The sequence below is a fragment of the Phasianus colchicus genome, chromosome 2 (genome assembly GCF_987193195.1).
Source record: "Phasianus colchicus chromosome 2, bPhaCol1.hap1.1, whole genome shotgun sequence".
Lineage (NCBI taxonomy): Eukaryota > Metazoa > Chordata > Aves > Galliformes > Phasianidae > Phasianus > Phasianus colchicus.
This window is the reverse complement of record NC_143437.1, coordinates 67,219,705-67,236,862: the sequence shown is the minus strand read 5'-3', so window position 1 is coordinate 67,236,862 and position 17,158 is coordinate 67,219,705. Positions and strand designations below refer to the sequence as shown.

General features: G+C 45.8%; 1 protein-coding gene across 1 annotated transcript in view; it reads right to left on the bottom strand.

Annotated features, from left to right (window-relative positions):
• The window catches only part of SEC63 (SEC63 protein translocation regulator), a 56,308-nt gene extending 50,646 nt beyond the window's left edge, over positions 1-5,662 (bottom strand). The window contains exon 1 of the mRNA XM_031611351.2: positions 5,455-5,662. Within this exon, the coding sequence (XP_031467211.1) occupies positions 5,455-5,578 (124 nt within the window). The 5' untranslated portion in view covers positions 5,579-5,662. The remainder of the gene's footprint in view (positions 1-5,454) is intronic.
• Positions 5,663-17,158: the final 11,496 nt, after the last annotated feature.

Genomic DNA, 17,158 nt, shown 5'->3' with positions numbered 1-17,158 from the left:
AGTGGAAGCAGCAGCATCTTGTACTTCTGAGATTCCCTTCTCCCACAGCTGTTGTCAGGTACAAGAGCTCATTACTCCATTACAAATTCGACAGAAGAAATGCTGTCTGCATCCTCTACATTGGCTTGAGTCACCTCCAAGTTGCAGACTCACTGTTTGTCCTAAAACAGCCAAAAAACTTCAGAGTCTCAGCTCCTCTACTTCCATCTTAAAGTAGCAGATCAATACAGAGCTCCGAAGGGAGCCTTGACATCTACGGAGTTCACAAAAAATAGTCACAGAGAAACCTACACTACTAAATGTGGATATCCAGTATACTGGGAGTGCATGCACACTAACACAGGAAGCTGACATAGAAGGAGATTTCTTGAGGTTTTGAGCATGCACACCAAGCACTATATATATAGATACAGGTATATCTATATATATCACAGATATATGCACTGGAACAGGTTGCCCAGAGAGGTTGTGGATGCCCCATCCCTGGAGGCATTCAAGGCCAGGCTGGATGTGGCTCTGGGCAACCTGGTCTGGTGGTTGGCAACCCTGCACATAGCAGGGGGTTGAAACTAGATGATCATTGTGGTCCTTTTCATCCCAGACTATTCTGTGATTCTATATATCCATTTGTGCACATTGCCCAGCCTCAATGCAAAAAGGCTGGACTAGAAGAGCATTTCTCAAACTGCCTATGCTACTTCCTAGAGACATGGCATTTCTAAACAACAACAGGGAATAGCCTCCTATAACCTGATTTTGTAAGCATTTATTTGTATTAGCCAAGTGTTTCTCTAGAAAACTAGCTGCACCTCAGGCACCAAAACGTTTGAGAAGGGAGGGTGCGGGGGAAGCAGATGAGTGCAAATACAGCACATGGCTCTTCAGAGGGACAGAATCAAAAAAGCCACGCACATTATACAGTTTTTTAAATCACAATTAAACTGCTTTTCTCCGTTTTGTGTCAGTATTTTTGTTCCTAGATAAGAAAAACATAGCAGCTTGTCCTTCCCCTTCCCTCCATTCCCACAGTAGGTCTTTCTGTTCTTTCACTGCAGGAAGAAGACCTACATTCCAAGCAGAACGGCTCCTGCATTCTCTTTCTATCATGGGAGAGACAGAGAGAAGAGCTGCATTAACACTAATCTCAGTACTCATGCAGCTGTTATTCTTCAGGAGTTTTTAACTGTTTTCAACAGCTCGTTCTGGTCAAGTGTATGTAAAAGGCTTAGAATAGAGATCTTTATTCTTTCCAGCAGCTTTTTAACATATTACAAATAACCAGTGCCCTAAGACAAGGTAATTTAATATCTGCCTAACTCAACTCAAAAACTGGACTGAGTAACAAAGTGCCACAGATATGCATCCTTCACTACAAAACACACCACAACTGACAGCTACCTGTTTCAGTACAGTTTCATAACTGCACGTCTCTATTCTGCAGCTCAGGTGTACATCAAAAGTGCACAGAGTTCAGCAAGCACATCAGCATTGTGCAACAGCTGACGTGTTACTCAGCTAGATTCATTCACCTCTTCCTCTCCATTTCCTTTCTGGATGCTGATGTTTATTCTGGGCAGCCAGGGATGGATAAGCACCTGACTAAGAACCTACTCATTACTGGACTTGCTTCAAATTACTTACATAAGTTTGTCTGAATAAAACTTTTTTTTTTTTTCTGTAATTTTCAAGATTAAACTTTTTTGGGGAAAAAAAAGGCTAAAAATTAGTTATAGCTCCACTTGCTCTCTTTCAGTCCACCACAACAGTTAGCTGTCCTATTTGGCACAGTGAGGGGGAGAAATACAAAACAACTTCTGTTAGAGTCCCTTACCTTGAAGCAGTTATGAAACTACAGCCCAAGACACAAGGCTGAACATTTAACCTTCTACAACAGCCTTATTAGCCTGACAATGAACACTGAGGAGGCAAAGTCTCTGGGACAAATCTGTTTAACAAAGTCAATTACCTGCTTGTTTGGTTTATCAAAGCTGAGGTAATGAAATGATAGGATAGCTCATTCTGTGACTACTGAAGGGCAGCAAGCCCCCTCCCCCAAATACAAATACCAATCCCTACTGCAGCTGCAGCAACATTCTTATGGACTCTTTCAATGCCCTAAAAAATAAGCTCAGAAACACAGAAAACCAAAGCAGATCAAGTTTTACTCAGTATTTGAGAGAGGCAAGAAGTTGAGTCACGGTCTTCAAGATAAGAATGTTGAAGCAGTCTTTCAAAATATTATTCTAAAAAGAATAAAGATCAAAATCTTAACAGCTTGCCCAAAAGTTATCCTATTATAAACTTGGCATTAGGTAACACAGTTTGAGATCTCTCAAGGTAATAAAGCAATACGGATATACTCCTACTTCCCAATCTATACCGGGGCAAAACCAAACACTGACTTGCTCTTTTTCCCTTTCATTTACTCTACAGGCATTTACTACAAAACCACAGCATGGAAATAACAGCGAGATGTTAGCAAATATCAGCTACACCCAGGTCTGTAGTGCTATCATGGGAAGGCAGCTGGAAATCACATACCAGTAATCCAAGGCAGAGCGTCTGTAAGATAAAACAGAGGGCACTGAAGGCTCAACCTCCAGACTATAAGCATTTCTCTCTTCTTCCAGAGTACCTCTAGTCTGCTCACAAATCAAACCCCCATCGGTGGCTGAAGTACATCTTACAATTTATTTTTTGCCCCCTCAAAAAGCTACAACGTGTTTAAGGTGCCTTAGTTCACACTGCAGAAGAGTCTTGAAGTGAGGCCAACTATGCACTTTGTTCAAAAGTTCACTCTGATCTCATCTCCTCACTCCTGGACAGGCTGAGCAGGGGCTGAAACAGCCACATGCAGCAGCACCTAACCTGCTGCCCAGCACCATAAAAGCATTAAGAATATCTCCATGCTGGATCCTCTAGCACAGCTATGGTAAAATACAGTTCCAGAACAAAAAACATTAGCTAGTGCTACACAGAGAGAACAGAGGTGCTTATTCAGTCTGGCCCTGTGCTGTGCCTTCCTGGTTGGGAAAACCACTCTAAAATAGTACCAGAACCAGCAAAGGATGAGAGGGAATGGCCTTAAGTTGCTCCAAGGGAGGTTTAGGTTGGATATTAGGAAAAAAATTTCTTCTCAGAGCGGTAAGGCATTGGCACAGGCTGCACAGGGAGGTGGTGGAATCACCCTGGAGGTGTTCAAGACACGCGTAGGTGTGGCACTGAGGGATGTGGTTAGTGGGCAGGGTGGGGGTGGGATGGTGGTTGGACTAGGTGATCTTAGAGGTCTTTTCCAACCTTAATGGTTCTGTGGTTCTATTCTATGAACACCACACATCAGAAGCTAACACAGCAAGATGATCTCTCTTCTGAAGACAAAGGCTTCCCCTTAGCTTCCCGTCTACGTGTGTGTGTTTTGATTTTGTGGTCTTTAAACTCATGAATTATTCTTGAAACAAGCAGCCATGGCTAAAAAGTATTTAGCATCATCATAGGTTTTAATTTATTCCTTATATGTGGTTCAAATTGTAGAATTGGTATAGCTTAATACAAAGCTGTGTAAAGACACTTGAACAACTAGACAAACCTGATGAAGCAAGAGAGGGCTTTGGGAGCTCTACGTCTGATCTTAAGCAACACCTCAACTTTCTAAATAAGAGCCACACACAGAAAACAGTAACGACACCTGCCAGGAGACTGTAGGCATACGATTCAACCATACACTGAAAATTGGACTACATGCTCACATTTTAAAATCCATTAAGACAATTATGAAGCAGAAATCACTCTTTATTTCCAATCATTGCAACGCTTGGTGACTTTCACTTAGTTTGACTCATTTCTGTACCAACACCATAATAAGATTTACATTGTGTTTTTAAAAGTACTGCTTGATTCAGCTTTTTAAGAATTCACTGCTAATTGCAGAGCGATATGCAATAGGCTCTCCACACACACATACACACACAAGACAATGCTAGCTAGAGGGGAAGAAATGAGCCACTCTTAGTGGGAAGACCTTACCTGGAAATTGGGAACAATCCATACAATCATATAGCAAAACTTACATCGCCACTTTCTAGAATTCTGTAAAAATAATCTCATATACAAAGATCAAACATAATGCTTGGGAAGCGTTCCCAAGGCTGACAAGATTTCTATGGACCCTGGTGCTGCTATCAGACCCTGGAACAGCGAAGCTGCCAGCAGTGTCACTGCTGCACAGTATCTCAACCAAGCCAAATCAGCTGCTAAAAACTATGGAGCAAGTATGCCACCATATCAAAGCAAGCCTCCTTTCCTCTTTCACTGCCTCTTCCCACCCTTCACCAGAACAATGATGGAATAAAAAAAAAAAAAAGTTGCATTTGGAGGAACAGTTACAGAGTTACCTTCTCACTCTGAGCCCCTCCTCCTGAAAAAGCAACCAAAGGATGACAAAGTATCACACAGATACAGTCAGGACTCGGTGGGGCAAGGCCAGCAACCTTTGCGTCCAACAGAAAGCACTAACTCTTGGGCTGCACAACAGGTCTCAGTGAAGGGCAGGACCAGCCCTCCATTGGCCAGGGCCCTGGCAGAAGCCCCAGCACCGACGATTGGTAAACAGCCGTGATTTAGCACCAAAATGCCATTTGTTCTCTTGGCTCCTTTTCTACACGCTCCTACATGGAAGCTTAACACGCAGAAGAAATACCCCACAATGACACCTGAGTTAAAGCACCCCACGTACGCCATTGCAAATGGCACACAGAACTACAAAAGCCATGAGATACCGAAACATGAAAGAAGCCAGAGCTGCAGGGAGCTAAAGGGACTTCTCTCAGGCCGTGACCTGCAAGTACCCCTAACACTCAACGCTCCCAACAGCGGCAACCAGCACGGGGCAGCTCGGTTACGTAGGGCATTTAACTGCCTATAAACAGGGACAATTTCTACAGTTTTTTGGGTTGGGTTTTTTTTTTTTTTTTTTTTTCTCCCCCATTTCAGAACCGCGGTTGGAAACGCGCCCTTAACGTGCCACGGCGCTTTCTCCTCGACGAAAAATAAAGACAAAGAGGGAAACGACCGCGAAAGGGAAATTTTCAAATACCCAGAGAAACTTTCTACAGCGGCTCGTGCCACAAAGCGGCATCCCGGAGGGCAGGGCAGGGCAGGCAGCACCCCTAACAGCGACTTACGATAGGGAGACAATAGACCCGCGCGCGGGGAGAAGCGCGCTGCCGGCGGAGCTGCCCCCGTGCCCCGGCCGTGACCTCGGGCACACCGCCGTCGGACCCGGCGCTCTTCCCTCGGCCCCGGCCCTCCGCTCCGCCGGCCCCGCGGCACGCAGCCGGCGCCGCCCGCCCCGCACACGATGGCCGCTCCGCAGCGCGGCGCCGCGCAGCCCCGCGCCGGCCGCCCCTCTCCCCTCCGCCCGTCCGGCCCCGGGGCCCGCTCCGCCTCCGGGCTCACCGGCGTGCTGATCCCGGGGCCACAGGTAGTAGGTGGCGGGGATGACGATGAGCCCCACGAAGCTGGTGAGGAAGTAGAAGAACGTATTGCCGCTGTCGTCGTACTGGAACTGCTGCCCCGCCATGGCCGCCCGACCGCCGCCCCCGCCGCCCGGCGGCCCCCGCTCTCGCCCTGCCGGCTCGCGCGGGGCCGAGGCAGGCGCCGCGCGATCCCGCGAGAACGGCCGCGCCCCCGCCCCTCGCCGCGCGTGAGACGTGTCACTGTGCAGCCACCATAGCCGCTGTGGCGTCACGAGCCGCGCGCAGCCGCAGCCGCCACGAGCCCCGCCCCGCACTTCAGCAAGGGGCGACCGCCCACCTGCCGGCCGGGCTCCTCCCGCCCGCGAGGTGGCGCTCGACTGCGCGGCCGTCCCGCGGAACGCGGAGTGCGCGGGGACGCGAGGTGTTTAATGGTGGGAGGGAGGGAGTGCCTGGGTGTTTCGATACGTGTCAGTTCAGTGCATTGGATAAACGCCAGGCTTGTTCAACATCGTCAGTGACCTGGAATAAGGGATAGGATGCATCCTCGGGAGTTTGCTGATGGTTGCTGGGAGCGGTGGTTGACCACACCAGAAGGCCGTGCTGCCATTCAGTGAGGTGTAGGCAGGCTGGAAAGCTCGGCGGAGAGGAACCTGATGAGGTTCAGCAAGGACAAGTGTGGAGTGCTACACCTGGCGAGGAGTAATCACGTGCATAATATAATAATAATAATCATAAGTTAGGGCTGACCTGCTGGAGAGGAGCTCTGCAGAGAAGGACCTGGGGGTGCTGGTGGATGACAGGTTGGCCGTGAGCCAGCAGTGTGCCCTGGTGGCCAGGAAGGCCAACGGGATCCTGCGGTGCATTAAAAAGAGCGTGGCCTGCAGGTCGAGTGAGGTGATCCTCTCCCCCCCTACTCTGCTCCGGTGAGGCCTCACCTGGAGTACTGTGTCCAGTTCTGGGCACCCCGGTACAAAAAAGACAGGGATCTCCTGGAGAGAGTCCAGTAGAAGGCCACAAAGATGATAAAGGGCCTGGAGCAGCTCCCTTATGAGGAAAGACTGAGGCTGTTCAGCCTGGAGAAGAGAAGGTTGGGGGAATCTCATCAGTGCTTATAAATATCTAATGGAGTCAAATGGATGAGACCAGGTTCTTACTGTGGTGTAGAGTGATGTGACAAGGGGCAGTGGGCACAAACTGGATCACAAGAAGTTGCATTTAAATATGAGGAAGAAATTCTTTACTATGAGGGTGACAGAGCACCAGAGCAGGCTGCCCAGAGAGGCTGTGGAGTCTCCTTTTCTGGAGATACTCATGACCCACCTTGATGTTTTCCTATGTAACATAGTTTTATCAGGGGGCTGGACTAGATGATCTCCAGAAATATTCCAACCCCTACAATTCTGTGATTCTCTGAAAAGGTGACAGAAAAGCTGGGGTGGCAGCACAAGAAAGGGAGGTGTTAGACATTGCTTAGTGGCAACGTAGTGATGTCCCAATGTTGGGTAACACTGATGTGGCAGCTATAGGGAAAGCTATATAGTAATCTATAAATGGAAGAAATCTTCAGTTATTCAGGGAAAATGATTTTGTGTTCATTAAAATGTTTAAAATATGTAGGGTTTTTTTCAATTATACTCTTCATTTTTCTATTAGATCCTTCTAGAGTTTATAGGCAAAATTTAAGATACTTTCTTTAGTCTTTTGCTTTATACACTACCTTTGATTGAGTATTTCCTTGGGTACCCTCTGCGGCGGGGACAACTATTCAAAGAGCTGGTTTGGAAAATACCTGAGTAGATGGAACACTCCCTTCCATGTGCAGGACTCCAGTCTCTAACTTTTCAAAGTGAAGCAATGAAATGCTTCTGTACAATTTAAAAACAAACAAACAAACAAAAAGCGACAAGACAAGTAAGAATCTATGTAATCTACATACATACTTAGCCTACTTTTGTAAGCAGAGGAAATGCTCTTCTGCAACTTTGTTCCTTTGCAAGTCCATTGCTTCACTCAGATAAGGAGGAAGAGCCTTCAAAGGCAACAAAGTTTTGTGAAAATAGCCTGTTGAAGGTGGAAGGTTGCTGGCTGATCATAAGTGAAGGACCAGAAGCAGGTGAGCTCACACCAGATCACCATATAATTCACACAGGGGACAGTATCTGTAAGTGTAGGTCTCCAGTCATTGTGTTCAGCTCATCCTGGGAGCCCAGTCAGGAGCAAAGCAGGCATCACTCATGTTTCAGTTCATGAAACTGCTTCCTAATGCCATTGTTTTGCATTGATTTTCTATTATGTATCGGTAACATCATTCCTTTGCCCAGTTGGCTTGTGACGGTGCTGTCTTGGCATTAACTGATCTAGTAAGGGAGTCCTGGAGGTTGTTCCAGGCTTCATCATATCTCTGCTTTTCCCATCAGCCTCTTCCAGGTGTGGAACTATCCAGCTCAGATGGTGAAAGGCTCGTCAGGTGGGAGGTCTGTCAGCCAGAAATTGATGAGCAGAGGCAGTTCTAGCGCAGACCCTCACACTCTAGCAGAGTGCTGTTTCTTATGAGCACAATTTCCCTATAAGCAGTAATGGCTCAGTAACCGCCGACTGTGGAACAGTGTCACCTACATGATTGTTCACTCAGTGAATGGCTGTGCAGTCACCAGCATCAGTTTTGCACACCCACTGGCAATGTGTCCAGTCATGGGAGATGGTCAGCTACTGGTTGCCATTACCAAGCATGAGGCTTCAGGCTTTTGTCAAGGAAAGGTTCCAAAAAGCAGCCTCTTATATTCAGTCCTACCATAATTCCTCAGCACATGAGAGAGAGACCCAAGCTTGGCTGCTGATAGAAAGGAGAAATGGCAGTGTGAAGGCAGGAATCTATAAGCCTAATATATGAAGTTGCACAGCAAATGATGTCTCTATGGAAGAGACATCTATGTCTATGTTTGTAGTCACAGAATCACAGAATCACAGAATGGCCAGGCCTGGAAGGGACCTCAAGGATCATGAATCTCCAACCCCCCTGCCACCTGCAGAGCCACCAACATTTAATACTAGACCAGGCTGCCCAGGGCCCCATCTAATCTGGCCTTGAACAGCTCTAGGGATGGGGCATCCACAACCTCTCTGGGCAGCCTGTTCCAGCATCATAGTCTTCATGGAAGAAAAATCAGACCAGATGTGGTCAGGCACTAAAAGATGACAGCAGGACTGGTTCAGCAGGTAGGAATGGTGACGTTCTGAACATCCCTGTTGCAACAGATACGCAGTTTCAAAACCGAATGAAATACTTTATGACTTGTGAAATGGGAATGACAATTCAGCAGATATGCCTACAGCTGTGGGTACTCGTACCCCAGATGTCACAGCCTTCCTGAACTTTTGTGCCCTGAAATCCGATGAAATCCGAGGAGCAGAACTGCCAGAGGCAGGGAACGGCCGGCAGATGGCAATCCGACACTGCTCTGGGACTCCCTCCAGCTCACGCAGCTGCCAAACCAATCTGATAAGAGGGTGATGTATTTCAAACAGTTTGCCAGTTTTGCGGGTATGTTGGTTTCCAGTGAAATGCAGTGTGACATTATATAAGTCTGCCATATCTGGGTCATTAAGCCAAGAAGGGAAGAATGCTCTTAGTGTGTTTAGGTGGGAAGGAGAGAAGATAGCAGATTTGTATGACGTATTTCATTGAAATGGGCATTGCTAACAAAATAGCTCTTTGTAAGAGCTTCAGAAGCACCTGTAGCTATAGAAAAGTGTGAGTAGGGCAGCAGGATGTGCACTGTGCTTGCAGCTCTTTGGGCTGCTCAGTTGTGTTCAGTGTCTTCTCATCTCACAGCCACCTCCACTCTGCAGGCAGAGTCACACAGGAGCCTTTGCTCGTTCTTATGTGCCTGATTTGGTTCTGAAGAGGGGTGAGGAAGCCACGTAACGCATTCGCTTTGGCATGTTTCACAACATTTTAGTATGATTCCACAGAAGCTTCCACAGATCCACTCCTGACTAGGCACAACTGTTTGCTGGGCTGATTTGGGATGGGAGAGGCGGTGGATAGACGCTGGGGGGCAGCGGTGTGAAGATCTGTTGGACAGACCCGCAGCGTGCTGAGTACGGCAGACCTTCACCCTGGTTTGCATCTGTAGTTCACACCTGTAGTTACAGATGGCAGGTAGTCGGTGGTATTTCCTACTGAGAGATTACAAATTCAGGAAAAAACATACTAGAGGAAGTTGCTGGGAGCCTATATCACAGTTGTATAGAGATTAATGGCAGCCAAAAGAAGTAGAACAAAATAAAAACAGACAAAAACTAACCAAACAAATAAAAAGCAAACACACCTAGTGCTCCTGAACAAAGTATGGTGCCAGAAGAACCTGGAGAGTGGGCACATAGGCGCTTTATGCACCTCATAAGCTTATCTGGGCTGTGATTTTCTGAAGTCTTGCCCTTGGAAGAAGATCGATTGATGGAACAAGTTACATCAGGGATGTACATCAGTTTAGTTGGCATTCTGGCATACTTTCACCTTTCCTGTTTGGTGCTAGGGATAACTGAGAAGATGGAAGTCCAACATGCAAGTTTCTCAGGGGAGGTCCCTCTCCAGTCTTTCTGAGCCCACAGCGAAGACAAACTCCTCTTTCTCTTCCTCCTCTCTCTGTGTTCTTACTGACTTTTTCTTTTTCTCATCTTTCCCTCTTCCTCACTTGCTTCTTCTTCTTCTCCCTCTCTCCCTCTCCCACTTTGTCCTTCCCTCTCCCTGTTCTCACAAAAAGAGGATGCCCCAGCATCAGTGCTGCCATGAGGGTTCAGCCCATGCAAAGGTTCAGGCTTTGCTTCATGCTGCAAAGACACTGGGACAAAGCTCTCATAACTGGGAATGCTGAAGATGAAAGCTGGAGTGCTGCTGCTGCTCCTCTGGAAATCAGAAAACGTTGTGGTTAAATCCAGCAACTGGGACTCAGGGGTATTATGAGGATAGGCACAACAGAGGTGCAGTAAGTGGATTATCCCTTTTTTTTTTTTTTTCCCCTACATTTCCCTTTTTTTTTTTTTTTTTTTTGTTTTGTTTAAATTAACAATTTTATGCCACTGTATTAAACATAGCCTAAAAATGATATAGTAGCATTTCCCTTAGAAATGGGAAATGGTTTATGAATTGTACCTACTTCTTTGCATTTGGAATTGTTCAAACAATATCTGTTTTGATAGTTGACCTTGTAAAGTGGGGAAGACAGAAGTAAGTCACAAAGATCCTGTGGGCTAAACTATTTTCCAAGCTGATTATAAAGCTTAGCGCTCAAGTGGCCTTTGCACAGAAACTCACAAAATACCTTTTCTTTTTAAAGGGTTATCATCACCTAATTCATTTTACCTCTGATTTCGCATTAGAGGTATTGTTTACTCCTGTACTGCTCAGAAAATGCTCAGTAAGTGTGATATTATGGCCCGCCCTACAAACCTGTTCCAAGTTATAGCAGCTTAGCACAATGCCACAGTCTGTTCACCATGGCAGTTTGAATATTTAAGAAGGGCTTTCCCTGACATTTTATTTATTCTTCACTTATACTGCCAGTGATCAAGCAAAATTCACATTGACACCTCTGTCTGACTAATAGCAATGCCAGCGTTGCCCAAAAAATAGTTGCAGAAGCACGGATGCAATGTTATTCGTAAGGGCTTGTGCTGGCTTCCAGACAGCTTTTGTCAGTTTTCATTTGTGATTTATAATTAACTATGGATCTTTGCTTTGCTTTGTCTTCTGCTTATTTTTAAGTGGCAAATGCTCCTGTATTAAGACCAAAGCATCAGAAAGCAGAGGATAAAAATTGTTTTCTTGAAGGTCAATGTGCAGTTGATATCAAATAGAAATCATGGCAAAAATAAAAAAGACTTTAACACTGATCTACATCTCATATTTGTGGCTAATGTAGATCAAAGTATGGCTTCAGTTGGAAGGGATCTTAAACATCATTGATCTTCATTCTTCTTCCACAGACAGGGCTGCCACCCCCAAATCAGCTGTCCAGAGCCCCATCCAACCTGGCCTTGAGCACCTCCAGAGATGGGATGGGCATCCACAGCTTCTCTGGACAGCTTGTGCAAGTGAATGACTGTTGGCATGTACACCTGATGAGGAAAGTGAAGAAAGAGGAGGCATGTGGCAGGGCATCTGAAGGACTGAGGAGATCATCTTATGATCACCTCACAAGGAGAGACTGGGCAGGAAAAGACCCTGCACGGGGAATGGTGGGAAGAAACATGTTCAATGTTTACAAGGCTTTGAAAACTACACATAAGCAGAAGCACCACTCACAAATATTGCAATATCAGCATGGAGGCAACTTGAAGAAACTAGCAGGAGACTGGTTTCAAATAGACAAAAGAAAGAATTGATGTATGCAGAATGTAGTGCACTCTCATATTTGGCAGCTGTAAGAGGCTGAGGGAATCAGATTGTGTCAGCTAGTTCGTAAACTAACTTGGTGGACATCAGGCCCAAGGACTAGGCCCTGAAAATCCCCAGTGCAACAGAGAAAGGAGGCAATGAACCACTGAGGGTGCACACAGAGCACTGTGAGTAAGATGGCCCTTGGTGTCAGACTGCAATCCTCTGCTCAGTGAGCCAAAGCAATGACCGTGGGGATGTGGGTGCAGAAGGCAGGGTATATGCTTGAATCAGTGGGGTTCATCCTAACCTAGTGGGGACAGGGATGCACCAGTACGTATTTGTATGGAAAGGGTCGGGCCAGTACTTTAGACACTGATTAACAAGACGTATATCCTACCTCACGCCAGCTCATCATATGCACAGCAGCTCCAGCCCAGCTAAACACAAATCTCCTTCAGCTGCAATGGCAGTGGTGTGGCTAGACAACTGCAGCTTTGATGTGCAGTGCAAGTGTTCTTGAAAGCTTTTTTCCCTTGTTGTCTGCTGATGTATATGAAATAAAGACCTGTAAAAATACCTGTTTTTATATGAATTCATTTTTTCCTTCACACATTTCCAATTTGCCTGTTTGTTTTTGTTTTTGTTTTTGTTTTTTTAATCTCTTTAGCTATCAAGCTGACAAACCCAAAGTTGTATTATATTCTCTATCTTACACCTCAGACACCGGGTGATAAAGATCTGCAAGAAAATGCAGAGGCCATGTGAGCACACTGAGTGAATAATACAGTTCTGTAGAACTCTCATGATTACTCCTCACTAAAACTGCGCTCTGTGACACACATCTGTGACCACAACCTTCCCAAGCACAGGCTACTAAAAAGCTCTCATTTGGATGAGGTAAGCACGCAAGATTGATTCGTGCAACGTCTTCTCACTGTGCTCAGCACTTCACATTATACTTTCAGATGTGCAGTGCTGTGTTTTCCTACAGCGAGATCACTTACTGAATTAGTAAGGGAAAATGTGCCAATGCAGTCTGTTTTGTGTGCTTCCAAAGGTGTACTTAAGATTGATTGAACAGATTTTTAAGGAAGGATCTCCAGTGCTTTTCCCAACCCTGTCAGAGCACTGAGGGAGGCCGCTGTGAGGCTCAGTCCATACCATGTTATGTTGAGACACACATTTCTGAGCACCAGGGTTTACACAGTGAATGCTACAGCCTCTCATGGCAGCAACTTAGAGGGCAATGCTATGATTTTAATAAAGCTGTCAGATTAAGTGACTGCGTGGTTACACCGTGATATTAATACATGTTCTTAACTGTCAATTAGTTAACTGGCTAATAGAAAGAGCCCAGCTTATAGGATTTTACTAATGAATATAATGCTTTGTTTCTGGGCAAAACATATGCTTTGGATATATAATTAGAAAAGCCCCCCCTGCCCCCCATCGAGAGAGCATGTGCAGCTGAATAAAGGAGCTCATTATACCTGTGAGGGGTCAAAGTCTGTGGATCTGTAGCTTATGGTATTATGACAGATTACAAAATCACTCCATTATGTTAGTCAATCTGTTTCCAAGCACACACTAGCGGGGAGCAGGGCACTAGAAACTCCCAAGCACGGCGCCCGGTGGCTTTTCCCGAAGGTCTTATGATAGGTCAGCTGCCAGTGGCATCACCTCTGACAGCTCACATGTCAGACCTCTGCTGTACGACTTCTGTCTTTGTTATTGCAGAGCCTCTTCACTGGCAATCAATGCCTGCTTCAGGTTGCAAAGAGCTCCCCGTAAGAGCTGAAACAAATTTGAAATCCATGGGTAGCCACCATTTGTGCTAATGAAAGAAAAAAGCAGAGCACTTATGCTCCATCTGACCTCCCTCAGGCTCCCTCCTTAATAAAAAAAAAAAAAAGAAAGAAAAAAAAAAAAAAGATAACAAGTTTTTAAGTAGAGAGCAGAAAGAACAGCTGAGCAGCAACAGCTGGGAGGGAAAGCATCGGGTTCAGCATCAATGTGTTTGGGGGTTTGAAAAGAAAAAAAAAAAAAGCAATTCATATGCAGGATAAAGAGATTTCAGACATGATAGACATCCTAAGAAATATTTGACTTTCCTAATCTTTCAGGGAAATTATTCTGCTGGAAAGTCTTATTCAGTCAGTTCAGCATAAAACTCCCTGGTACCAAGAAGAAAGAAAATCCTCTTGCCTTGGAGAAACGTGGGACTCGCCAGCACTGCTCTGGGCTGTGGCTCTGCCAGGCACCATGGAGAAAGGCTGCTGCCACCTGGGTCTGCTGGGCTAGCGTAAAGGAGGGCAGCAGCACAAAATGGGGAGCACAAGGGGAAGCTTCTCCCCTCCAATAGATCCCGGGAGCTGTGCAGCCGTCCTGTTGCAGGCACACAGCTGCCAGGAATTAGGCCATGCTGGACACCCAACTCCGTGCACCCCGTGTGCTCCCATCTCCCTGGCATTGTGGCTCCTCGGTGGTTCCCAGCCCACTCATTTGTCTCATTTCTTTGCAGACTGCACAGCTCGCAGTAGTTCCTCTCTAATCCCCAGAGGCAGGACCCAGACGTGGTGGAAGTCACCCCATACCCCCTGAGATCAGCAGAGTGACATTGTCTTATGCGGGGCAATGGCCCGGGCCATGCACTCGGATGTGTTTGGCTAGCAGCCTGGGAGTTCTCGACTTTTATAAGTTTCAACAAAAGGCATTGAGAAAAGCTTTTGATACGGTTATTTGATCAGAGATCAAACGTTTCCCCTTTGCATGCATCCTTTTCATGTTTCCAGTACGTAAGTTACGTTTTAAAAAAACACCCTGCAGGTGTTTGGACACGTGCTTTGAGAAAGCTTTGGGGCAGCCTCAGAAGAGAAATAGCAAAGGTTTAAGAAATAACGGGGAACTGGCGCTGGCCCCGTGTGGTGCCTCCACAGGGTGAGTTTGGAGCTGCCCTGCTGATGTGCCACCCCACACCTTACCCTCGGTGAGGGGCTTGCTGCTGTGAGCACGGCTGTTGTCCATGGGCCATGGCTTTGCACTGCTCCCGAACCACCTGCAGAACGAGATTTCCTTCCAAGAAATAACAAAGCCCAAGCTGGCAGGAAAACTTGCTTATCTTTCCTGGGTTCACATTTTTCTTTAAATGACCTTTACGATGTTTTCCCTTAAAGCAATGTCTATTTTTAACCCACTGATGCCATTCAATTAGTCATTTTTCACGAGAGGCGCATCTGACTGGAATTCATGCTCTTTTTCTACCCTTTTAGCAGCATATATGTTTATTTTCCTACCAGAGAGTAAGATGGGATCTCTTAGTCTCAGATCTAACGATCTCTAATGGTTATTTCCTTCTCCCTTACCATTCACCTCAGACCCTGGAAGTCAGTAGCTCAGTCGCTGCACATTATGGCTCGTCTGACTCAGTGCAGCAGCTGACTAATGTGCTCTGAAGTCGAGAAGATGTATTTAGTAGAAAAAAGAAACATGTACATATAGAAATCTATTTTTTCAGTCACTTATATACCTGTCCCTGGTGAGCACCATTGGGGGACACCACAGGGATTGCTGAGCACGTGCTGGGCTGCCTTTTGCAAAGTGCAGCTGGTTGAGTGTCATATAAACAAACAGGCAAGGTTGCGTTGGCCATGCCAGCCAGCCAACAGGCAAGCTAAAAGCCAAGGAAATTGTTCCAGGAAAAAGAAAGAAAAGCTTAATCTTAGTAAAAATATAGTCCCTGAGCACTGGCAGGGTCAGGGTCAGATTGGGTTACGTGTTGTATAAGTCCCTGTTACACAAGCCAAGGCAGGCAGAGGCTTTCCCAGGGCCATTCAACCCTGTTTTCCCTTGCACAGTTTGGTGTTTCTCTCTCCTTCCTTTTTTTCATCTCTGTCCCTTCTCCCGGTGTCTGCTTGGACATCAAACAGATCAGTCCACATGTTTCCATCATTGTGATTTGGGAGTTCCTACCAATCACTTTGTCTTTAAATAAAATAGATGTGGGAGCTTATGGGCAGATCTACAGTAAATACAGTGATCTACAGTGGTTGCAGTAAAGCGTAAATATACATTTTCATATATACACACACACACACTTATGCCTGTATGTATACCTTATGCATACAGATACTGTCTGTCTGTGTTACAGACAAAAAAAAACAGACTCATAGAACAGCTTGGGTTGAAAGAGACCTTAAAGATCATCCAGTTCTGACCCCTTAGGTAAGGTTCATTCTACACTAGTGAAACAGTCTGCTCCAAAGCAAAGCAGTTAGAACACAGGGATCAGATGCAACCATCCCTTATACCTGTGCAATCTGGGCAAAATAACAAATGGCACTGTGAAGGCTTCTGATAACTAAAAAAAAAATGTACCACCATATTTCATATAAATAGCATGACTGTTATTACTCATCCCACGGCCAGCTTCATTGCAACTGTTCTGAAAGATACTTTCCCTTCCAAATATGTGTTTTCCCCTCACAGCACCCCTTCCTATTCAGCTTGAGGCTCTGTTTTTTCCAGGAAGATTAGTGGCAAGCCAGCATCTTGGCCAGTGCTCACCAGCCTTCTCTTTACATACCTGTACCCATCATCCAGACAGAGATCCTGAAAGCATTTTCAGGATATTTTTTCAGTGGAGCTATGCGAATTAAGACTGCTCTTCCAAGCAGGCTTTCAGAGCGCATCTCCACCTCCAGAAAAAGCCACCTTGAATCTCTTGACTCTTCCTTTGTCAGATCACTTTCGATTTCCCAGTTCACCAGAAGAGACACACACGTTCCAGTCAGAAACACAACCCCAGCTCAATAACCTACTCCAGCACACCACAAACACTCTACTTTTGATATTTTTCTCATTTCTGTGTTTGACTAATGGCTCTCAATTCAGCACACTTCTACAATACTTGACACCAAGACCCAGAAAAGCAGCTGAAGTATACCCGTGCAACTCATCTGTCTTGCAAAGAAAAAGAATGATAACATTGTATTGCAAACAGCACCCCTGGAAAATTCCTAACAATTTTTCTTTACTACAGAGAACATACAGTTGTCCTAACAACTACAACCTGCTTCCTAACTGACAAGAAGGGTGCTGTCTAATGCAGTCTTTCTGTGACAGAGGGAAAGAACAAAACAGTACCTGAAACCCACTGACTTTAGAGACTTCCATCTGAGGACTGAGCAGGAAGACAGATACACAGAGCTTGAGCTGAAAGCTGCAGTTTACAGTCTTCAGATTTTGCCAGGCATTATACCCACGCAGGTGTGCGTTTTATACCTTGGCTAGGCATGAGTCACAC